The 27,295-nt window shown below is 33.4% G+C and overlaps 1 protein-coding gene across 1 annotated transcript; it reads right to left on the bottom strand.

Moving 5' to 3' along the window:
• Window positions 1-7,779: 7,779 nt before the first annotated feature.
• Window positions 7,780-26,920, bottom strand: LOC149795905 (leucine-rich repeat, immunoglobulin-like domain and transmembrane domain-containing protein 2). The gene is made up of 9 exons (XM_089963882.1): window positions 26,814-26,920; window positions 26,203-26,478; window positions 21,732-22,007; window positions 17,938-18,228; window positions 17,126-17,257; window positions 16,549-16,579; window positions 14,618-14,727; window positions 13,643-13,679; window positions 7,780-8,246 (listed from the first exon to the last, which is right to left on the bottom strand). Exons 2-9 carry the CDS (start codon window positions 26,303-26,305, stop codon window positions 8,150-8,152), a joined length of 1,077 nt encoding a protein of 358 aa, XP_089820008.1. The 5' UTR covers window positions 26,306-26,478; window positions 26,814-26,920; the 3' UTR covers window positions 7,780-8,149.
• Between the last annotated feature and the right edge of the window lie 375 nt (window positions 26,921-27,295).

Genomic DNA, 27,295 nt, shown 5'->3' with positions numbered 1-27,295 from the left:
TCCTTCGAATTTGCAGGAGGAAAGCACCAATACTGTATGACTTTCCAATGCTGTACGACTACACCCTACAAGGGGGAAAAGCTAGCAAATAGAGACGCAACAAAGTATATTGGGGTGAAATTTTCTAAAGAGCTCTCATGGACATACCAGATAAACAAGATGGAGAAGAAGGGGAACAGCACCCATGGTTTTCTTTGAGGCAGCTTGCTAGTCCACAATGAAGAAGACAAAAGTTCCACATATTTCTCTGTTGTGCGACTTGACATTCAAAACTGTACTAGAGTGTGATATCCGCATATCAGGGCACAATAAACAAGATAGAGATGGTTTAACAGGAGGACTGCTACATACTCTTTCAACAGATATTGGAACACTAGCAGCATCAAAGTCAAGCATGATCATCTCCAGTGGGAGTCGCTCGAGTCCAGGTTAATCAAGGTCTAATTGAAATGATGTTAAAGATCACCAGCAACCTAGTATACATATCCGATTAGAAATATCTGACCCTAACAGCTGATTCATCCAGGTATTATCACTGCAGAAGGTTACGACACATATATGCAGCTGCAAATTATTAGTTGTTCAGCTTCTGCAACATAATACAAGGACATGGAACAATCTTTCGACCACCTTTATGTGACATGGTATCCTATACTCTTACGACCACCGTTACGTGACATGGTATCCTACAATCTGGAGCTACCCATCATCATATTCTAAATGTAGTCGTCAGTTGCAAATAGAGTCCTAGTGATTCTCAATGATATGCTGGTTGAAGTACACTTACTTCTTCGCAACTACAAAAGCCAGGTTAGTCTAAATTTTAATTGGAGAAATGTAGCATGACAATCGTTTCACATTATTTCTACCTTTGATATTCTCATTATTGTACTTACCCTATCACTACTGTAGTTATCATTAAATTGACCGAGCACCACCTGCTGCTTTACAGTCATGGATGAGTAAGTTAACTTATGATGTAGATGTAGAAGCAAAATTAGCACTTCAATAAATAAATAACCATGATCGTTTAATAGTAACCAAATTAAGCCTGATAATTTCTAGTGCTGCTTAGTAAATGTGTGTTTCGTCATTTAATTGCAGAATGGATGGATTAATTTTGAATTATAAGAAATATTGCTCAGAACACTCTGATGTGAACCGTGATGACAGTCACACGGCGAGATCTTCATAGCTTTAAAGTCATATGACAGATCGATGGCCATTTGATTCACCTGACTAAATCCATCAATCTGAATTCGCATCTTATTCATTTATCAACATTGATAGCAGACTTAGAAGGTAGACTTACTTTATTCCTCTAGGATTTCCAGCTTGTTAAACATCTATTCTCGTACTAATATGCATATTTCAAAGAAGTTAATTAGCATGCATCGTTCTTTAGTAACAGTAGTTTCGTCAGTTGTACAAATTAATAAAAAATATTATGTTCCACTTTGTCTTAATTATTATATCAAAATGAACATTGCTTCCTTCTCTCTCTCTCTCTCTCTCTCTCACACACACACACACACACACACACACACACATTCAAACACACACACACATTAAATACAGTGTCTCTACTAATGTTCTAATCAATCATCTTTCCTCTTTAATCAGTAAAATAATAAAACATCAATGCCATAATAACGATTGAATGATCGCCGAAAGGATAGACACATTGACATTATAGCATTTTGGACTGATTTTCACTTCTGTAAGTTTGTATTTATAATGGTGGCATTTACAATAATCATAATAAGTTGCAGTAATTTTGACAGTTCTTTCATGCTACTAAACTCCGTTCCAAATACTTTCCTTCCGTTTGATACTTTTCCATATAAGTTTATAAAAGTTGTTTAAGGGTCATACACGCCTCTTATTTATATGTTTAAATAACTTTACGAGCTGCTTCGTAAGATTTGATTTAAGCATTTGGTTGTTCCTATCCTTGCCCGTCCTTCTTCCTGTCTGTTTTATTTAATTACATATTCTCTCTCTCTCTCTCTCTCTCTCACACACACACACACACACACACACACACACACACGCACATGCACACGCGCGCACACACACACATATACGCGCGCGCACGCAAATAGATGCACACATATATCAGTTTCATCACAAAAATCTAAATTAAATGGCATGCATGAACGCGATCCTTAAATGCCATTTGGAAATGTTCTTTAACTGGGACCAACCAAAATATACATAGGCATAAATTATTCCATAATCAGTCGATGAATGGACAGTGTCACAAAGCAGTTTTCAGAGTTTAAACTGTTTCAAAGCAGAGACATTTTGTCGTTGGTTGCAGGTGAAAGTTGGATAAATTTTGCGTCATTTCTGGACCTATAAACTGAGAATGAATTATCTGACTGGCTGACTGAAATGGCCAGAAATAGTGTTAATTCATTTCGCAGGAAAAGGGATTTAAATTTATAGAACTGCTTTAGAAGTTTTCGACTGGGTGGTTTATCTGCACTGTTGTCAGTGTTGTCTTCATTTCTCCAGTACACTATTTATACATGTCAGATAGAGAATTATTGGTTCATTTGGTATATATGTTGATGGAGCGATTCTACATGAAGGCATTATTTAATAACCACAATAACGATTAGTAGGGAAATAACAAGAAAAAGAAAATTATGTCTTTAATAATCTTTGGGAAGTGGGTCGAATTTAATATATACTCTCTTCTGATGAGCCTTTGTGATGCTGCGTGAAATCAAATTTGGCGTACTATCCTACTAATGCAAGAAAGCTAATTACATTCTAGGTGTTTAGAAATGAGGCTTTCTTAACACTGGGGAAAAGGCACAAAATAAAATATGCTCAGGAATAGCCGTTAGTATTGGGCAGATGTTACTATAATTAATGACAAAAAATTCCGTCAACTCATAAATCATCCGACGAAATGGGACGAAGAAATACCACACGCCAATATGATAGAGACTACACATTTAGGAACCAGTCTAAATGAGGAACATCGATACCATACAGTTGTTCATTGTATATTTAACTGCTTGTCTGGTAGAACCATTATATATATATATGAAAACTACAATGACGGATACAACTACATTTTTACAGATAGATGTCTTTTCAAAATTAGCTTTATTTGAGAAAGTGAACGCAAGGAGGCAGATGACACGTTCGATACTTTCATAGAAGTATTATCCGGGGCAAAACCTAGAAATTGTTACAAGGATGTGAAATATTAGTGTGTTTAAAATGCAATGATTGAGAACTCTTCAACTAACTCAGAAAAAGAAATGAATGTGGAGAAAACGTGTAACAGGAACAAAAACTAGAATTTTAAAGTGTTTTACTTACAAGGAAATCAGAAAGAATTCACCTTTTGAAGAAAATGATTGAGTAACACAACGCTATTCCACACATCGATGGATATGAGACTAGATGAAGAAAACATTTAAAGAAGCAGGATTAATATATTCGTTTATTTTTTAATTGAAACATCTGGAGCATCTTAATTCAAAATTGCCAGAATATAAATACCTTTAACCAATAACAATCCATTAAAATTATATGAAAATAACATTGATGTGAAATAATTTAATGCGACTTTCATCACTTATATAATTCAGCCACATCGTTAGTTGAGATACCTCAAAAGAAAAGACAAATGCTTAATACAAAAATAGGTCAGAAGAACACAAAACAACTGTTTCAAGGGTTTACAGAACTTATGCTTGCTATCATACTAGCTGCTTAGCAAAGTAGATGTTTTTACTATAATGACTCAATTAATTTGTCAGCTGATGAAATAGTAAACAAAGACCAGCAGACAGATTAGATATATGTTTGCAAAAAGATCATTAACTTCCAAATTAAAGGAATCATTAGGTTCAATGAAGGCACAGGTCTTATATAATTAATGTGTTCTTTAGGCGTATATTTTGAAATTGGAAAACCTTATTTCGACAACAACAGACACTGTCCAAAAGATAATGGAAGTATTAAGTTAAGGATATCACAAATCTAAGGTAAACTTTTAGCTATGCACATCAAATTGAGATCAAAATGTTATTTTTGGTGAATGTGTCTTGCTGCTACCATGTTACATAGATATAAACATGGACATTACCGTTTCATACAACAATTTTCCGTACTTTATATATATATATATATATATATATATATATATATATATATATATATATATATATATATATAGAGAGAGAGAGAGAGAGAGAGAGAGAGAGAGAGAGAGATAATGCAAAGTGAAAAGTAAAAGAGAACTTAGGGTATTGAGAATTAAATTCCAAAATAATCCTAGAATTACAGACACATGTGTAGAATATAAAAGTTCTGAACCAATTTTAGTAGAATCAACATTAAATCAGGCGATGAAATTGCTGATGTGCATGTAATAATCTGTATGATGCTGATATGCCAACTGTCTTTTGTTCGATGACAATAATACAGTCCGAGAATATATCCCTTTGTATATTTTCTTTACTATATATCTAAGTCTCTATTTCTAAGAATGTTATCAGAGCACTTTTATATTTCCAGAGAAAAATCACTTACATTGAATGATTTGAAGAAATGATTTGCAGCTCAAATGAACTTTTGGAAACAAAAATAATACAAATTGATTCTGCTAGATTTTAAGCACGAATGAATGATCATTCCAGTAACAAGATTATATAGTCTTCTACTTGACCTCAGGTCACAATTAGCATTTTCTATTTAAAAAATTTACTTAGTGGAAACAAACCTTCTTGAAAGTGCTTAATATTTACGAAATAAAATGTTAGCCATAATTAGCAGAAATGTTAATATTATAATATAAAATGTGTAGTAAACAATAGGTGACCTTAGCAATTCATAAAGAATTTTCCAAAGTTCAAAACACAGATTGAGATAAACATAGTTACTACAAAACCAAAATCAATAATTTAGATCAGGTGGAAATTGAACTTAATTTTGTACAATGTCAAGTCTATCATACAGTGTTATATTATTATAGTATATAATGAATAAAAAAAATTGTAACTATAGACACATCGTTTCTCTACAATTCTGTCTAAACCTTTCACATAATGGAAATATTTGTCGCATTTTATAGTTTATTTTCACCATATTCATCTCCAACTGCGTTGAATATCAATCTACCTGCGCTTTGATCATTTCAACCCCTTCAGAAATGTTCTGGTAGTGAAGTCGTTCTGTTTCGGTTCTTTTATTTGCTGATGTCAGTTTTAGTTTTGACAGCATTTACTCAACATCCCAATTCTCTTTTCGGTATGTGAAACCTTTATGGCTATTTTACATGTTCACAAAACGTTTATATGATATATAAGAGCTTGCTGCTCTATTTTAACTGCAGCCTTTGCAAACTAATAGGTTCCGTTAAATATTTGAGTTCCACATTATTGCAACCATGATCCATAATATCACAAGGAAGTACTTCATTTGATCCATGCAAGTTTGATGGGAAATGCTCTTTTAAGTACTACAGTGAAAGTTACGTAAATTTGTTGTTACCTTCATGACAAATTTGAATAATTGTTTTCTTAATGTTTTTAACAAAAACGAGTCTTGTTTCGCATTCAAAGGTTGTTTATTCCAAATCAGTACAGTAATTCATTGGTGTCAATCATTTTTTATGTTTTCTAGAATGTGACAGGATATACTGGTTTCGTCACTTAGAGCAACATCTTTGAAACGTCAAAAAAACCTTGACATACAAAACCTCGAGAATCAAAAGGACCATCAACTTTGTGAATCTTCATCATAATCATTGTAATCAGGAACCTACGTTTCTATTTCAAACTCAAACCTTAAACCGTGAGAATGGCTCAAAACCTAATCATTTATGTGTTTTGCAAATGGCGACATCTTTCCACAAAAAGCTAGGCCAATAGGGACAACTCCATGTTTGATTTATTTAATAAGTGAAAGAAAATGGATATACAGTTACAGTCTGAAAAAGGACTATGATTTAATCAAACCAAAATCACTCCTTTTGTATCCAGACACTAAGTGCACATTTAATTTTATGTAGCTGCTGACAATGCAAAAAAGAAATAAATCGATAAATCATATGAAATCTTTGTAAAAGCTTGAGCTATTCAAATTTCCTAATCATTAATTGATTATGTAATTTTGCTCCGTGACGTGAATGCTAAGTAGATTTATTCTAATCAATATCTTGGAAAATTTGTAAATTGAATTCAACGCTGATTACATGCTGTACTGGATTCTTGCTTGTAATTGTGGACCAACAAGGTGTTCTCCACATATCCATTTTTTATATGACTAGTGGCTACCAACAATCGTTTCACAAACAAAAAAGAGGCAGAGAGCAACTAAAGGGTACAGTCTTTGCAAAGCAAGAGACCTATATTGTTTTCTCCCTGATAACGAACATATTTTCAATCCAATTAATAGAAAAAATGATAAATTATCCTTTTCATTACAAATGCTTCTAATAAGATTGAATGAACTCAGAAAAGCTTGCTACAATGTGAACTTTATATACAAAATGTAAAGACTGAATGACTGGAAAAGGCACAGATGACGAAAGTTTTATGTCGAGTGTTTGAAACAGGCTTAAAAGTTTCACTCAATGAAAAGATATTTACATCGTTCTCATCAACAACAAAAATGATAAATACTATACAGAAACGAGCCGAATCTAATGCAGATTGTGTTTTTTTTAAAAAAAAAAAAAAAAAAAAAAAAAAAACATCTGAACATGTCCGTCAGTCAACAAATGTATGTTGATGTATATTTTATTTATGCTTCACATATGTTTTATCAGTTAATTATGTCATTGTTAATTTAAACTTTGTTTCATATAACGCTAATGGCATTGCAACCAATTACAAAGGCGTACAATTAATATAGCGAATATCAGCATCACACGACGGAATATATGTCTAAAATGAAAATATAAATAACAGGGTTCGAGCATATGATAGAAAAAATGTCTCCTTTCGGTCTTAGCGTGCTCTTACCTTTGGCTACTGAGTCATGTATACATGCATATATTTGATTGTCAGTTTGTATACATGTCTGAATGTGTGTAATTTGCTGTATATGTATGTATGTATGCATGTATATACGTTTGTTTGTATGTTTGTATGTGTGTGCGTGCGCGTGAGTCCATGCATGCATACAGGTAGGTATGTAGGTAGGAAGGTAGGTAGGTGTTTTGTGCGATATTTTACGTATGCATCTATGTTAAAGTCTGTAAACTTGCTCCAGAAGGCAAATTTTTCATAATATAAATTCAAGCAGACTCCAAATGAAATTTATTATGCCTAATTTTCAATGTCATGCCAACGTGGTTCTTAGATTAAGTTCCTGGGTTAAAAGTTGGAATGTGCATAGTATTAGCGTTCCATACCAATGATTGTACACTTATAGTGTTAGCGTTCTATACCAATGATTGTACACTTATAGTGTTAGCATTCTATACCAATGATTGTACACTTATAGTGTTAGCGTTCTATACCAATGATTGTACACTTATAGTGTTAGCGTTCCATACCAATGATTGCACACTTACAGTGTTAGCGTTCTATACCAATGATTGTACACTTACAGTGTTAGCATTCTATACCAACGATTGTACACTTTTACAAACATGTACTTCAAATTTAAAATGAAAGAGTAAAACGTGATATAGTAACGGCCATAATAATGCCCAGCAAGTGTAGATAATGTAAAAGGCTTTTCGTTGCACAATTTAAGACACAGAGGCCTTTGAATCGCAATCTTCCAATCCTGTGATTCGTTATTGTTTTCGTAATTCTAAAACTAGAACCCACTTTCTACAATACGTTAAATGAAAATTTGCATCACTATTTTCTCCGGAAATTTAATGTTAATTTCATCAACTGATTAAGATTATGGTTTTTGTAGAGGTTATAGGAATTTAACATTACGATTGGGGTGATATGGTATTATTTAACATGAGGTTCAGTCTATCTATAAGAGTAATTTAACATTTATTCTTAATCCTAAAACTAGGACCTACTTTCTACAAGACGTTGAGTCACAATTTGCAACACTATTTTCTCCGGAAAGGCTATAACAAGATTTTGCCATGAGGATCTTGCTTGAAATAACTAGCAGATTAATAATGATGATTAGTATGTAACACATATCAATGCCTGCGTTGCGGTGGCTTCACACTACAATAATTCTGGTCTAGATAGTTTGAATATATGTGCAGTGATTCATACGTGTCGCCTTCAGGAAGTCTGAAAGAAGAAATAAAACTAATTACTAGATTAATTATGATGCAAACACGCATACACATATAATAGTTATGAGGCCACTTAAGCGGTAAATGGGGCACAATTTGAATTTAACATTAAACCACCATCTTGGATTTGGTTACTTTGGTAGCTATAGAATACAGTATTGTAAAGATCTATTTTTGGATGAACCCTGTGGGTTTATTGCGGATATATTAATTTAACATTACGACTGTACGGATATGGCTGTTAGAGAAATTAAATGTTAAAACCAACAACTGATTAAGATCACATATTTTATCGAGGTTAATGGAATTTAACATTGCGATTGGAGTGATCTAATGGCTTACAATGGGAGCCTAAAACACTTAATGGCAATTCAATTAAAGATACAGGCCTCTAAAACTTGAGATCATGATGACTATATATATTAGACCATATCCTCCACCAAAGAGACTTTGTATTTATCATACTAAGGAGTAGCTGCTCTCATAAATATATTATATGATGCCGTTGGTCAACATGCATTTATTTTATCTTTATTGATAAACTAGTGGGGCCCCGAGTGGCCGAGTGGTCTAAAGCGCTCTCCGTTACGGATCATTGCCATCTCACCTCTGTCTTCGTGGGTTCGAGTCTAGGATTCGGCTAACGTGGGTATGTGAGTAGCTTCTCGTGGGTCGGTGGTTCTTCCCCAGGTTTTCCAGGGTTCTTCCTCCACCATTAATACTGGCCGCCATGCATAGCCTATCGTGTGCTGAAAAATGGCGTTAAACCCCACAACAACAACATTGATAAACTAGTACCTGTAACATATACTTTTTCTTTTTTAACTCTGCTAGTAAATTTGCATCATCTATCTATAGCAGTAATCGAAGGGATCAACAAATAGTTTAACATTAATATCCCGATATTTCTAAAAACTTGCAAACTTAAAAAATGATAATTTAAAAAAAAAATAAAAATAAAAAATACGTAAAACAAGATTTTGAAAAATCAACTAAAAGGCTAAAGATAATAGTACTACACGAATAGGAAATAGTACTGTACGAAAAGGAAATAGTACTGTACAAATATGAAATAGTACTGTACGAATAGGAAATAGTACTATACGAATAGGTAATAGTAATAAACGAGTAGAAAATAGTACTGTACGAATGGGAAATAGTACTGTACGAATAGGAAATATTACTATATTTCTCAAATAGTTTAATCATTAAAGATTAAGCAAAAGTAAAACAAGAATGCAAAAACTAAGAAAAAAATAAACAACATCAAGGGGACCTCAAACTTTGATGACAAATATAAAATTGAAAATAACATTTTGTTTCGAGAATATTGCAAAATAATTTAAGAAATAAAACAAATTTAAAACCAAAACAATTCAAACAAACTCAGTTGTTGTGGAAATGAGGATGAGTCACACTGATGTAAAGGAAATTGTTTATTACAGCGTCAAGACAATAAATCGAAATAGAGAGAATGGAAGAGTATTAGGTAAGGAGTAAAAACAAATAACTGATGAAACCATAATTAAAAGCAACTGTTTCACAGAGCAACATCTTTTTGTAATAAACCACATTTGACAGACATGAGCAAAACCTCTAAAATGGATTACGGTAGTTCCTCCTTTTAGTACATGGTAACTTGTTTCTAAAATCAATGCATATGCAGCAATTTAAGAACGAAAGAATTGACAATCGTAAGAAAACTGGTAAGTAAGACCAGGGTTTCAATGACCTGTGATGATTTTATCTATATCTTCGACGGCACGCCATAGAAAATATTGTTTAGACAATTGTACACAATTTATCAGAGAAAAATGTCAAATAAAAAAATTAATAATATATAATTAAAAGTACAAAATTTGAAGAAACTCTAAAAGTTTAAGAAACAGTAGAAAATTCCAAAATTTAACAAAATTACACTAAATCAAACATTATTTTCTAAATTGCATACTAAAATTAAAGACAAAATTAAAAGCCATAAAGACAGATGAATGAAGTTTAAAACTAAACAAAATTGCATAAACAAATTTAACAATAATTAAAACGATGAAAGTACAACATTTGGAAGAATTACGAAGTTTTAAGCTAAAACAATGCCCCTCCCAATATTGATCTGTTTGATGATACAATGAACATGGTTCTGCTTGTGTCTATAAGTTACTAAACAAAAGTCTATAATAATAATAATAATAATAATAATAAGGTATTTTAGATTGTCACTTGGTATATTATCGGGGAAAAGGAACAACGAATGTGTATTTTTGAATTTTTTACTAAGTCTCTCACCAGAAATATGACTTTATTTTCTTCTTCCATATTCAGACGTTTATTGAAATCGAATGAGACTGTACTCACGCGTCTGGTCTATACATGGTGTACGTGAGCGCGAGGGTACCATAAATTCAAACTTGATATATCATGTGGGTTATTTATTGTGAGATGACCACAAAAGCCCTATCAGAAAGATTCAAGAACACATAGTACTAATTATACGGTGAACCAGTCTAGAAGGGGGTGAACATAACGTAGAGTATATACGGGTTTGGTGGTCCATAACTGGTTAATAATGATAAGTAAAATTTTAGCAAAACTATATTTTGAGAACTTAACCTATCTGTAATTTTTTTAAAATTATTAAAACAGAATTATATTGGTACAATTGTAGTATTATTACAGACTTGACGTATGAGCACTCAATAATGAAAGTAGCACCTGATTCATTAGGCGCAGACTGGATAACGTTTTTTCATGTTAAGTGTGAAGATCAAAACCATGCCGCGGCTCATATGGTGTTCTTCAAAAAGAGGCTTTCACCAAAGATAGTTGTGCACGGAAAAATATAGTTCTGATCAGGATCACCTAGAAATTTTTAGTTCTTAAAGTTTAAAGATCATGGTATTTCTGAATGTTTATTATGGGAGTTGAATTAGTACAGTGAGTCTTCAGTTGAAGCACACGACGGCATATATTGACGGACAAGAGTAGGCGCATTACATCGATCGAGCTGTACCAGTCACTTTCAAAACAGCAAATATCATCTGAGAGTGAGAAAAAAACCTCTAAATTCCAAACCAAAAGAAATAAAAGGAAAAACGAAAACAAATGTATTTGTATATTTAGAGAAACGTAACTAAATATGCTCGTATGGAGTCATCATGTAAGAATGTAGGAGGTAATCATTACATACATATAACAAATACACTAATCAAGGAAAGAGAACAATTTTGCACCCAAAAAAATTTTTCTTTCTTTAAAAACGGGCTAGGCTCGTGCGACAAGCAAGTTTGTTCACTTTATCAGAATGCAAGTCACAACTTTCAAAATTTAGGCAGAAGGCTTCTTGCATTTTTATCTTTAATTGGGAGTTATGTCTCCTGTGTGTTTTGTTTACACCAGCAACGACAGGTACATTTTTCTTGCACACTGAGTGTACGTGTTTTTCAATACAAGACCAATTTTATACTTAGCTTACAAATATTGTGGAAAGATTTAAAAAGTCAATTAATAAATGAAAATGGAAGAATATTTGTATCCTTAAAACTAAAAAAAGGGGGGGGGGGGCTTTAAAACGTTATACATTCCTAGGACTATTGACAGATTCAAACTTAGTTTCTCATGATTCTCGAATAATTTCAAGAAACATTTCAAAAAATTTAAGTCTGACCTTTCGTGAAAGAAATAGTCGTTTGTCGTTGAATTGTTTCAGTTCTTGTTAGCTAGAACTGAAATAACAGGACTATATAAGTGACTTTATGCTAGAAAATGCGGAGTGAATCTTGTCACATGAAAAGAAAACCAATTTATAAGTGCGATTACTTTTATTGCAATATTTCTAAGGTTTTGCAATTACAACATCGAAAACTTTACAATATTAAGGTAGACCTTTCTTTGTCGAGCTCAAGTAAGATCTGTAGTGCTCGTACAAGGCTGTACCAACATTAAAAACCGCTCCGGTGGCCTAGTGGTTAGGGCGTCCGCCTCGGATGCGGGAGTTCGTGGGTTCGATCCCCGGCCGAGTCCTACAAAAGACTTATAAAAATGGTATATACATCTGCCTCGCTTGGTGCTCAGCATTAAGGGGTTAGTGTTAGAAATGGTCGGCCTGGTGTCAGGATAATGTGACGGGGTGGGACATCGTGCTACATGTTGCGGCATGATGCCCCAGTGCTAGACATCACTATAAACTGCCAGACTGCAGACATCGTAGCGATATGACTGAAAAATTGTTAAAGCTACCTTAAAAATCCAAATCACACAAACACACACACACCAACATTAAATTCACACAGTCAGTAAGAAACCTATGTGTTACTCTCGACAGTAATTTCACATTGCACCAACATGTCATAAACATATCCAAGGCTGCATGTCAAAACACAGCTGTTCGGATCATCCTTACAGTACCACGATCCGAGCACTCCTCCCCCACCCCCTGCTCTGTATCCTACACTGGCTATCCATTCTATCCAGAATCAAATACGAAATTTGTTCCGTGTGCTACGTTTTATTGAAGGACTTAAGTCCAACATACCTATCCGACCTCACCCACGTGTACACACCAGCAAGATACTTACGCTCCTCTTCTGACAATCGTATACTCATTATTCCCACTATAAAAACGAAGTCATATGGACAACTTTATTTTGCATACCAGGGCCCATCAACGTGGAACGAATTGCCCACTGAACGTAGACACAAAGACACAATGATATCATTGAAGAGGATTTTTTTTTTACGTTTTTGGTGTTTAATGTTGTAAAGCGCTTAGAGCTTCTAAAGATTAGGCGCTATACAAAGTCATTATTATTATTATTATTATTATTACCTGTACCTTGGTGAAATTCTTTCTATGTTCGTAAATTGTTTCCTCTGTATCGCCCTAAATGCTGCAAGCGTGTAACGTTATGTTCATATTGATCATTAATAACTTAACGTATTAGTTTATCCTCGTAGCATGCTAAAGTGCGCTTTGTCATATGAAATAACAACTTTCAAAACGTATCCTGCATTATGTACTATACATCACCCACCTGATTTTCTTTTAAACTAGGACTTTCGGACATATCAAATTAAGAATGATACATTGCCCTTCACATTTGTACGCGACAGCTATAGAATATACTATATAGGTAAACCTGTTCGCGTCCTTCTTTTACACATCAACCACATGTTTCATTATATATAACACAGGTGTGTGTATAGAATGTTGTGTAGATAGATTTGCCAACAGCATATTGAAACAAGCTTTTCCAAAAACGATTTGTATTGTTTATTACTCGTTACAACGTCTTATCTTATTCTTTTCATTGATTTGGGAGTGGGGTGGGTAGATAGCATAGCATAATAATATTGCTAAGTCATATTTTGTAATTCACATTTTCGTAGACTCACCTGGAATTGTTCTTGGTACTGTAATCTGGTTCGACATCTGCAATATATATATATATATATATATATATATATATATATATATATATATATATATATATATATATATATATATATATATATATATTTATTTATTTATAGTATTGTATATCGTAGAGAGAGAAAGAAACGACACAGTTATAATTACTTTTAGAAAGAATGCACAAATTATCAAACTGACATATTTCACTAATAAGATTATTGTGTTATAAAAAGCAACCGGATTAGTATTTGGTTTGTTATAACCCACTCTTTCAACATCTCAGTTAGAATTGAAAAAAAAGAAATACATTTCTTACATCTTTGTAACATTTTATCACATTTTTGATGCATGAATTTTTCGTCCGCTTAATTCAGTAAACTAATTTTGGTGTACAAAGTCGTGAAAGTCGGAATAACACATAGCGTGTTTAAACGACTAGAGTAAAATGTTTGCGCAAACTCTTCGAATAATACATAGCATGATACAACTGGTTCTTCTTTTATATTTGTATCTCATGTAGAACTCAGTAAAATATTGTTTATTAAATTAATGATAATGATTTATTCTGCAGTTTATTTTTAATTCGTTTGTTATAGCTAGTTTTAGTCTGAGTTCCTGCATTGAGACATAAAAAACATATAATGACAAAAAATCTTTAAGTATTGCCATATTTTATGCCTCGTGAACAAATATGAGAAATGTTTTGTCATCAATAAAATGCATAGTATTAAGCTGCCATTACCTTTGTTTTTGGAAGACTTGACGTTATGAAACGTCGTGCATGCCATTTTCCAACTTCCTTGAAACTTTGGAACGCTTAAAACACATTTTAATCGTTGCTTGCTTTTAAGAGTCATCTAGATTCAAGGCAATGATGGTTGCAGAAATATAATAAATAATTAGTTTTACATAAATTCCATAACGGTAAAGTATGCAGGCCAAAACCTTTGACATACCATAAACTTCTAAGTACGGATTCTCATTAGCTTTCAATTGCAGACCTTCATGTTCCCCAATGACCTCAGTCACTCGGACAGAGTTTGTATTTACTGGATTTATTTCTGCTCTGTTAAAAGAAACGTAAATGGCAATAATAAAACGAAATATGAAAATATAGGTTGCCAATAACTTTGCATGTACTCATTATTGTATTTCCTCGTTGTTTCCTCTTTGCGTGAATTGTACCCTGAAGCAATCCGTGTTGGAAAGCTTGTTCAGAATACGCGCAAGGTAATTACCCCGATATTAATATAACAAAGATTATGCCAGATTCTGATATTACGAGGCTGAATGGGTCCAGTGGAATAATTTATATTAGTGATTACATGATAATTAGTAAGTCTAATTGAACAATTCATAATATACCCGTCCCAAGGAATAATCTGTATAATAGATTGCACACATTAAAGCAGGTCTAGAACATAATCTCACAATCAATTTTATGATTTGAAGATGAAATTTGGTTCAGTATTGTCGCTAATCAGGGTTTTAAGAAGATGCGGGTTTCTGGAATTAAATCTGAAGGTTAAATGATAGGGAATAAAAAGTGTATTATAGTTAATCCATCTCTAGAAATGTCTCCATGAAATGCTAAACACTTGGCAGAAACTGCCATATAACGCATCTCCTGAATGCAGATAAGACTGTTTAGATTTTATGAAATGTGTAATAGTTGTAATTCTAATGCAGTGTTGAAGATACAAAATGTACAATGCACAGTGTGTTTAGTCTGTTTTACTGTTCATGGATGTTAACTCAATAACTAAGCCTTACCTCATGGGCAGCAGTAGGGTGTACTTTTGTCTTTACTGTTAATAAACTACGTCATTTTGATTGTGCAAAATATCAGGTAGTTTAAGTTCTGGTGTAGTCTGACATGGATTATTATGTGTTTCAGCAACTCTAAAATAGCTCAATAGGTTTGCAACTGCCTTAGAAGCAGATTGCGCAAAAACAAAATCTCAAAAAATGCCGTAGCGAAGTGTTTTTGTTTCAATACGGCCACGTAGGCCCTCAGTTGTTGCCATGTAAAACTCTAAATAGGAAGTAGGTTTGTCACTAGTAGGATGAATAATGAATCAGGTAACGTTTCAGATATTTTAAGTTTTATCTTATTAATTATGAAACAAACTCCAATGCGAAAAAAATATATAAATTGAGGCAGATCCTCAGAATCAATGTCTAATTATTTTGCATAAGTATACACAAGAAATAACATTTCATATACACTAGAACTTTATGTAATAACTGAATGCATTACGTTCCAAAAATTAGATTTATGACGAATAGTTGTTTACAATTTGTAAAACTTAAAACTAGCCACATAAATATTCAAGTTATTCAATTTAGAATTTTTGGTTCGCCTTTAAGATAACTCGAAAACCTCAAGTCCTACATATATTATCCAATCAACGGTTAAATACCATAAAAGATTCTCACAGAGTATATATATCATATAAGAGAGCTGCTTCATCGAGTGATATTTTGTCGAAGGAAAAAGTTTTTGAGGTGAAACAAAAGTTAACCTGATGGTTTATGTGTGTAATTCTGCAATTAATACTAGCTGATAAATTGTCTTACATTTTTGGAACGGAAACTATGTATTTTCGTAGTGGTGCCGTGGCTTGGTTTCTAAAATGAAGTACACTTAACCCAAAAGTGGTGGGTTCTTATCCTGCATAGATCAGCACTGGTCGAATGCTGTAGAGTGTGTCTATGCAAGGTAATTTACATCGACTGCTTCTTTACTGAATAGTCTTTATTATAGTAATGTACGGTTGAATATCAACAATGCAAATATGTATAATTTCTTCTTAAAGGTTCGACGACTAGAAATAATACTAAACGTCAAGAGAAAATAAAACTTGTCTGCCACAATCGATCTTACCTATCGTCGTTACTTCGACTTGACTGCATGCCTGCAAATACCAAAATAATGAGGATTATGAAGTTAATACACGCCATGTGTCTGGAACAAGCATTGTATTTTAAACAAAAGTGGTGCATAATAAGAAACATTACTAAGTAGTTTTGTTGTTGATTTTGTTATATATTTTGTTTCTTTAATGACCTAAACAGTATCTTCTGCACCACACGGATCAGGTATGATGCATATGTCCTTTAGATTTAGTGCACAATATAGTTTATATGAGTCATAACCGTAAAAGAATTAAAAAATGTATAAATCTGAACAAAAATAAATAAATAATGTAACTTCTCAAAACATGCAGAAGGCTTTAAAGGTCTGGCTGACTTGAATACCACATTATCAACATGGTAATGCGTATGGTTTAGGGAGAACATAGCAAAATTACTGATTTTGATATCGTGATGTTGACCTTAGATTTTCCTTTGTCATTCATATTGTCAAGCTTCCAGTTTGCAAAATGATGATTGATTTTTTTTTTAAAATCATCTCTGTATAATATACTACTGCTAATACTGTGATTAATAAATTCACAAACCTTGTTGCCTGGTGGTACCATTACGATACCGTGATCTCTTTACAAGGAAAACAACTATTGCCACGACAGTTAAAACAACAAGTACTGCAACCACTCCTACAAACAAAAGTCTCATTTCTGTTTCATTTCCTTCTGAAAATAAACAAATGCAATGTTCTTTTCATGCAATAATGTTGCAAAGACAGAAGAACAAACAAAGATGTTCACATAGATATAAACCACTGGTTCAAATATTAAAAATGTTTGGCATAAACATGTGGAGAAATCAAAGTTTGAAGCAAAATCTTCTTGCTTATACGGATATTTTAACAGTAAGCATAAAACTTTGTTTCTAAACATAATATTCGGTGCAGGCTAAACGATTTGTTATCAAACTATAAATAAGAAACACGACATTGATGATAATAGTTTAAAATATTTCTTGAGCACAATGTTACTTAAATATGTTTCAAAAATTGTACAATGCTGCAGCTTGTATCTGTAGTGAAATTTTACTTGAGGAAAACGTTTTATATTAGAGTTACGTATCACACTAACAACGTAAAGAATTATAACACGCTTTATCTGCAACGCTGTATTTCTCATTAGAATTGACATGATTTCTCTAAGTCTTTCCTTTATGTTAAATTAGGAAATAGTAGGCCATACAGTATGCAATTGCTCCATTTGTTAAAATAATGAGTACTTAGTCAGGGTATAAGTGTATTCCTAGGTAATGTAGTCGGAGACGAAAATCAGTTGAATCATTGCTTGTGCGTCTGAGTGAAATTCTACTTTGGGTCTGTGTGCATGAGTTTTGTAATATATCTCACCACTGGGCGTATACACGATGATGGCCTCTGTCATATTACTTATCGAATGTGTATTATTCGCCGTCATGTAAATTTCGTATTTTTTGTTAGGAGTTAGATCGTCTATAATAGCAGTCCCAATTTTTCTGTATCCAGGATCAGCCGCATACACACTTCGTGTGAAGTCACTTGCCGACGCTACAACATGATATGTCTGTTCTGGTCCTCCACTGTGTCCTGCCAACCACTGCACTACCACTCTCTCATGTGTCACTTCTACAACTGTCACGTTCAAAGGAGTCTCAGGAACATCTGGAGAGAAACATATTTTTGTGTGTAAACTTTCCAATTTCTAGTTGTAGTCCGAAGAATTACAGATATATAAATTTTAAAGCTATGCGAAGATGAAATCGATTATATGCAACGCATGCTGCCATTCAATTTAAAACATTTTTGTTTCCAATATATTTATTCGTACTGAAAAAGTTTCGAGTTGAATAAGCACTTGCTGATGGAGATTCAGAGCATAAGACTCAAACGTGCTCAATCCAATTATTTATTCCTGTGAAATGTCATCATCTAAATTCGTTGGGTTTCTTTTATTGTGGGAAAGCAATTACAGGATACAATTATTGGAACTCGGTAATCTATTTAAATAGTATTATATCTTTCCGTTGTTATTCATTAAAATTTGATAATGATACATTTTTTGTAACTTTCAATTGTAACATTAACAGAAATGTTAATTTACATTGTTTTTTGTATAGCTAGGGAAATAGTTCAAGACAGCTAAATTAATTATCCATTACCTTATCAAATGAGCACTGACATAACGTCACAAGGCCAAAAGTAAATATACTGTTCAGATTATTGACATCACTGAAGTAAGCAATGTCCTACAAAAAATAACTAATTTTCTGCGGTTAACATACAAATGAGTGTTGAAATGTATCTTTAAGATTGTATTTAATACTGTGAAGATCCTTGGCAATAAAACAACTGTACCTGAAATTATTAGTTCAAATACGCAAGTTGCAGATGGCGGAAATGGATTTGTAGCGATGACTGAATAAAACCCAAAGTCATTGACGTCTAGATTTGTAAATATCAATGTAGACGTCCGATATTCATCCTTTTGGGTTGCAGAATACGGTAGTGCTTTTATTTCGCTTCCATTGCCTGTAAATATCCATTCAAATTTGGGATATGGATACGATATTACCGTGTACGTCAAAGCTGCATCTCCACCAAGTTTACTGTAAACTGTAGTCACTGAAGGAGATCGAAAATCAGTTCTAGGATGACCTGTGAGAAAAGGGGTTATACTTTGTTACAATATGTTTGGACCTGAAAATGATAAATTAGGATATGAAACTTACTGTAATATGTTTGGTATGAAAAACAAAGCATTTATTCTTCGCGTCATGCTGATATGACATACAAAGAAAACACTTAGATGCATGTACTACACGTAATTACATTTTCATGTAATGCTTTTCATCCTCTCTCTCTCTCTCTCATATATATAACAGATGATATCTTTGCAGACAATCATTGTTTAATTTATAAATATTTACATATTTAACAATTTGTAAGGAGTTTTAAAAAATATAGAATTAAACATTAAGCCCATTTTTTCATTTTTCTATTATTCCTTCCTTCTCGTCTTACTCCAGACATTATCGATTAAATGTATTGATTTCGATATATTGCCTTTAACTTTAATATGATTATCTATACTGTTGATTAAAAAATAGATATTAGGTAGAGTACAATGTTAAACGGAAGCCACTCCAACTATTTTATAACCATTATGTTAACAAAAGTTTAATTAAAATTAATTTAACTCATGTTACTGTTATTTTAAAGCGTGTCCAACATTTGGCAATTTTTTAATGGGTAAAAAATTCTTTCAGTTGAAACAGTATATAAGTACTCAGGGTCTATATAATATTTATTACATTTTTGTCCTGGGTTATAATTTTTATAACTTTGCTTTATTCAAACTAGTTTATTTCATAAATACTATTTTGTACTTCAAGTATCTTCTTCGCTTTAATGGCACAACCATGTAATAACATTCCAAATTTGTAATCTGGTGACAATCAATTGATTAAATTCAGATGAAAAATAAGCTACAAGTTGTTTATCGCTCAAGTAATGTTTTTCCTGCTGTTATCGCCTCTTCGACTGCATTTTTTGCGATCATGGCAAATTTATGAGTATTCTAACAAAAATAATAATAAAACAAATATTGAAGAATGTGTATAATTCGTTATTAGCTGAATCCCGTCAAACAGATGAAAATGCGATAAAACCTTCACAACACTATCTGTGGTTATTATTGATGCTTAATAAAAATAAAATTAATTCAATTATATTTCATGCGTATGCTAAAGAAATTACCGATTTTCTCTCTTACACAGTGTATACCAAACAATACTAACAAAATCACTCCTCTCCTTTGAACCGTTTACTCTGTTTCAATTCCAAAATGGAACGGTTATCATTCGCACATAAAGATTAGTTTAGAAAAGACACTGTTTAGAAACTGAACCAATATGCAGTTCCTAAAGAATACTCTAAAAATATCATTTCCTTTACTACACAGTGCTATGTGTCTATTAATCTCTATTAATCTCGACGTGTCGTGGGATATAACCAAAACTCGAATCGGCTCTCTTACAGTGTCTGCTCTTACCTAATCTAAATTTTAAGAGAAAACCTAATAAAGTGTCTTCTCTACTCTCGTACACTGTGTCTGCTCTAAACTTTTCTTTTGATTTCCATGGAATGCTACCAAATAAGTATTTTACTCTGTTACACAGCGATTAATAGGAATTCAGTCTTCATGCCCCACAGCATACTTTCAGACACAGTTGCTTGTATGAACTACCAAATAACTCTACTTATCTCTGATGCAGTGCTTATGCTGATCCATTCACAAAGTTCCAAGGAACGCTACTAATATTATCCATCCTATTTTTAATGTATATGTCCTGAATAAAATTGCAAGCTTATCTAATAATTAAATTCCAATCTTACACAATGGCTACGCTGAATGAACGTTCAAGTAGCTGAGAGTACTACAGAAATGACTCGTCTTCTCTCAAGCACAGTGCCAATTCAGAATCAATCACTACGTTCAAGATAATTCTACCAGATAACTTCTCACCACTATTACAAGATGCATACTCTAAACCAGTTTAAACATCTCAAAGAATGCTACCAACTCACTCGTCTGCTCTCTTAAACAGTGTCTAATATGACCCAATCTTCAGCTAACATAATAATCAAACAAAGGATCTCTTCTGTTATACAGTGTCTCTTCTGATACAACATACCAAGTCCAATAGAATACAAAAACAGAAACAAATGACTCTCCTATCTGACACAATGCCTACTCTGAACCAATATTTAGATCCCAGAGTATTACCAGCTAACTCATCCGGTCTCTTAAACGCTGTCTGCCCTGAACCAAACTCTTCACCAAAGGAATATTGCCAAAATGACTCTTCTTGAACCTTATCCAGTCTCTATCTCATCCATTCCCTAAGTAGCAAGTATAGAACAATCAAACGAGTTTCATTGTACCTTAAAAGGCTTCTTGGTCTTAACAGAGTAACTTTTCTGTGTATATTTGTTTCTTTATTTCTAATCATGGCATATTATCGACCAATTAAATAATCAATGCTAGGTCGGACACTCTTACAAAGAGATTATTCATCCTCCTGAAAGATTTGTTTTGTACGAACCTGTAAAGACAATTTACACTTTGGAATACCAAACTGAATCATTTTCATTGCTCGACTTACAATTAACATGTAATGAAATCCTTCTGTTTACAGGGCTACCCAGGCCATTGCTTGCTTCACACGTATAGTTTGATGCGTCTAGGCATTGAGCACAATTAAAGGCAAGGTGACTCTGAAGCGCATAATAATCTGTTTTCAAAGGAACTCCAGACCCTTCTTTGCTCCAAGTGATGTTAGATTCCGGGTTGCTGTCCACGAAGCAGCTGAGCGATGCAGTTTCGTTCTCATTCAAAATGTCACTCTTACTTACTGACAGGCCAGTTATTTTGGCAGCATCTGCATGGAATTAAAACTTGTTTTAATATCACACTAACAGTTATTATATATGCCGTGCTTGTATGTTAGCATGAGAGATAAATTACATCTAATCGATCAATTCAACCGTTATGTATATTTAATTTAATTGTTGGTTTGTTTAATTTTTTATATATATTTCATTATATGCTATTGTAATGTAACATTGTATGCTGGACTTGTCCAAATTTGAGTTTATTTCTGCTCGACCTGATTTACTTTTTTATTTTATTTTATGCACCTAACTAATAATAACTTTATTATTCTTTTTAATTATGGATTTACTATCTGGATTTTTATTTAGGTAAACAAGAAGGAGTAAATGTTAAAGTAAATGTTTATTAGGGTAGATGTTTTGGAATTTCCTAAGCTAATTTTACAGGTTTTTGTGTTATAAGTAAACAGGGCTGATTAGATGGTTCTACAAGGTTATTTTCCATTAGGTATTGTGGTTTTTGTATATAGAAAATGCTAATTGTGACCTGAGGTCAAGTAAAGAGTATATAATCTTGTGACTGTGGTTGACTTGGTCATTCGTACTTTAGCATCCAGCACTTTTAAGTTGTAGTATTATGTTGTGGCCAGGAGTTTTGGGCTGGAACATTTTTTTGTTCAAATTATTGAGATCAAGTGATTATTTTCTCTGGAAATACAAAAGTGCTCTGATAAAATTCTTGGATAAAGACATTCACTGCAATTTATAGCATATTAAAATATTGAATTATATTACTGTGATTTAATAAAATACTGTTGACACATCAGCACTCCATAAGCTATAACAGACACGTCATCGCCTTCAGTTTTGGATCTCTTTGGGATTTGTACTTGGATTATTTTGGGGTTTAATTCGCAATACTGTAAGTTCTTTTTCTCATTTTCACTTTGTATTCTAGGGAAATAAATTATTTATTAAATTATTTATTAAAATTTACAAAGCTTGTTGTCTTTTATTCTTTTCTGTTACTTATTTTAAGAGCATAGACTTGTAACACAACCATTACCAATTATTGTTCGCATTTGCAGAACGAAGTGTAGTTCTACGGGGAGTGAAAATAGGAAAATTGTGTTGTCATTCGCCGATTAAATGCTTATTACGTTCCCGCGTTCATCCGTCAGGACACGAATATGTGATATAAGAATAGTCAAATAATTCTGCAACATGTTCCATTATTCACTTAATTTCTTTTGTACAAGACTGCAATTAAACATGGCAGTATACGCAATTTTATTCTTTTATATATCTGGCGAGGTCTATGACATAACTATCTGACAGCTATGTGAAGTGGCAAATTTTATGTCGATCTAACAAGAATACATTAGTTGAGACCAGAGAACCATTAATTAGATTTATGAAGACAAGCGCGTATCATATCGCCATACTACCGTGTACGGTAATGTCCTTTAGAGGGAGAATCTCGTTCCTAATTAAACATTTGTTTATACAGCAGCCAGTCGGACAATTTAGGACAAGGAAAACTTCATTTTCATGGTAAAGTTGTTACAAATTGAGAGAACGCAGAAACTCTGTTACTCAAACTACCAGGGTCAAGTTGACCCTGACTTTGGCGCCTCTGGAAAAAGGCGGCAGAGATATTTGATTCTGATTGGTACGTTAAATGAGAGGGCGTGTTCCAACACAAAATTTCATAGGTTTTAATATCGCCCGCATCGAATTTTAATCAGTCTAAGCTTTTCCTAAAAGAGGAGACCAAAAGGTTACGACTCCGGGAATTTGCAAGAAATTTCCGTAAAACTGTTGTCCAAAAAGGGGACGATTGTCGAAAGGAACCGACGAACTAATTTACCAATTAGAGGGAGGAACGTTGAAAGCAAAGGTAGTGTGACAATTCCATGTAATTTGTTGATGCCATATATAATGCTTTGCTGAAGTTATTTTTTCTACATTCGTGTAATAATTTGCTTTATGAAGTATAACTGTGTTGAGTTTATGCATAGGAAGTTGTACATTAATCCTCTTTAGATAAGTTTGACGAATTGTTTGAATTTGTCGTCTTGTTTGCATAAGAAGTATGTTCTAAGAATTTAATACATTATATTACTTAATATGATTACAAGAATCCGTGTGAATTCGCCGAATTTAGAAGATTTCACGTATGATTAAGAATAATTGTGTATTGACGGAATTGATCTAGTAATTGATTGATGTGATGTATCCTATCTATTCGCTGTGTAAATCGAGGCTGGCTCAGAACCCCAGGCCTCACGTATGTGTTAATGTGTAAGGTCAAGGCGTAACGAATTAGCCATTTGACTAACTAGAGTCATTATAGGACATGTGGAGTCGATTCATAGCCATAGCGTCTGTTTAGCACTGATAGTAGAATCTGATAACGAGGGAGAATAATGAAGAATTAACTGTTTCATAAATAACGGGAAATTTAGGTTGTCTCTATTTATATTTATTTAAAAGGGAGAGAAAAGCTCCTGAGACGTATGTGACATATGGGACACATGGGACGTATGAGACGGATTATCCTATGACCCAATCATGCGACGTATTAATTTCTGAAGACGTATTCTGAGAATATCCTGAGACGGATGTTAGAAAGTTCATCCTGAGATCCAAGGGTCTGAACAACGACAGAGGAAGCAAAACAGACTGAGGACGAGCAGGTTACGAAATCGTACAAGACGTTGACTTCGATTGTTCACTCGATCCTATGATGAATTAAATCTATCAGTAAACATATCGACTATTTTATTTAAATCTATTTGCGTCTTTTCTTTGTATTTCGGTGAAAGTTAAATTTCTAAAAGCAGGGTACCTTCCTGATGTTATGAATTTTCACAGTGTTTGTATGTAATTGATTAAATTGTTTGTTTACATGTACGGGGGCTCGTGTTGGTTTGTTCTATATACCTGCACAGATCTCTATCTATTCCACCTATAAGTTTCACCACTTATAGTTACAATTACCCGAACCGGGCAATAACATCGAGGGCGGTCAACCCGTAGATAACGAAAACCAAATACAGAGGGACAATCACTCCCCCCCCCCCCCCGTGCAACAAGCTATAACTAGCATGAATTGAATGGCAACTGAAATAAGGTTGAAATAAATGATGATGATGACAAATTTAAACCAATATCTCCAAGTACATTTTCAATTACTAAAAATACAAATTGAACACAAAATATGAGACAGTTAAATGCACGGATGTTTCAAGAGTCCAACATAACAAGTCAGCATCAACCGACCAATGATAATCATCTGAGTGAAGTTTTGTGCATTTGACTTCCACTGGACTCTGGAAACTTAAAATTGCGGCCATCAAACATATAAGACGATCAAAATATTTATTTAAGCCTGAAATTAATCTTCCTTTGAATACTCCTGATCTGCTAACCTAAGTGAAATGCGACTGAGTATTGTCTGGTTTAATGACTGCTGTAAATTCAGCTAAGCTTGAATATGAAACGGACACACAGATGCCAAGAGAAATTATATTTAAGTAGTAAAACAACGTCTGACACTTCAACTGTCAAGAGTTTATAAATCAGTAGGATGCGGCAGTTATCTCCATAGGACTGTCAGCATAAAACTCTCTAACCAATACAACTCAACCGAATAGGACACATTTTAAATACAAAGAAAGATGAAACAACCATACTCTCAAAATGTAATATCTTTGAACTCCTCTTACACATCACAATCCTTTCGGCTGTTCCAGCGCCTATGTTTATTTTTTAAAACTATTTTATATTAGCCTTTTCTCCTGTTACGTACTGTCAAAAGTCAATGTAGCTCTCTGAATGTGGGTTGCGCTTGTTGCAGATATCTGCCTCGATATTACTTGATTAATCAAGCAACTCTAAATAGAACACACCTTTATTATTACTAAAAAAGCAAAATAGTGTTGCAAAGAATTCCTCTGCCATATATATCTTAAACTGTACTAATGCTCATAGACATGCAAAAAGATTGCGTGGTGTTATATAGCTTTGTTCTCAACAAGCTTGTTTGGGATTTCAGCCAGTTTTTAATGCGTTGATACATTTCCAAATTTGTATTTCGACGTTTTATGATATGTATATATATATATATATATATATATATATATATATATATATATATATATATATATATATATATATATATATAACAGATTGCACAACATTCGTACAACTGATTTGAATGGAGCCAAGACCACTTACATTGCACATTGATCATCACAGCTTCGGATGACCCGATTCCGTAGGCATTTCTAGCCTTACACTGGTACTGACCAGCATGAAACCTCTGTACTTCTTGAATCATGTAGGATGATGACCTTTCGTTCGGTATCACTTTTCCTCTGTGCAGCCATGCAAAGCCATCTATATATTGCTGGGGATTCGATTCAATGACATGACATGTTAGGCTAAAATTCTGACTCCCCTCATTTACTTTGATATAAGAACTGTTTGGAAAAAGAGTAACTACTGGAGGATCTGAAATTAAATCAGAAGAACCTTGCAATTCACGGCCTAGAATATATATATATATATATATATATATATATATATATATATATATATATATATATATATATTACGTTCCTTTGAAATTACAAATGAGTTTCTGTAATATACATTATCTTCTAGTAAATACATATTTAAAAATATATAGAGAAAGGGTCACCATAGCATAAATTAAATTGTGCCTCATTTGCGCTTACAAGCCATATCAGTTGAAATAGAGTTTCGAGCAAAGAATATTCAAATATTCGTCGTATTAAAACTATTAGTAGTAATTTACAAATTGTTTAAGATGAATAATTACATACACCCGATATTTATCTGAACTTCCAGAGACTGAACATAGGTCCCTGTATGTGTCCTGTCTTGTGCTGCGCATATCACGCTAATATTCTGATATGACTTCTCAAACGATAATGACAAAGTGTTGTATGAGACCAAAATGTCTGCGTCAGGTTCTCCAGGCACCGATGCCAAGACCGAGGTTGTGAAAATGGACTGGTCCTCAGTCACATTCAAAATCTGACCGTCTTTTCGTTTGTACCAGCGAAATGAGGCACTAGGTCTGCTGCCACTAGGGGATGTATCACACCGGAAGTTTGTTCTAGATCCGTTTTCAACGGTTACTGGGCTAAATAAAGGTAGTCCAGAGTCATCGGTCAGACGAACTGTCGTCACTGGAACTGGAAGATGTACATAACGTCGTAGAAAACAGACAACCAAAATATATATTTCACTGGAATTACTACAACATTTACCTTTTATTGCTTCTGTGCGTATTTCCCTTGCT

Source organism: Sinohyriopsis cumingii, chromosome 7, assembly GCF_028554795.1.
Source record: "Sinohyriopsis cumingii isolate HCF-2022 chromosome 7, ASM2855479v2, whole genome shotgun sequence".
NCBI lineage: Eukaryota > Metazoa > Mollusca > Bivalvia > Unionida > Unionidae > Sinohyriopsis > Sinohyriopsis cumingii.
Note: the sequence above shows the minus strand (reverse complement) of the source record. Positions and strands in the feature narration are given on the sequence as shown.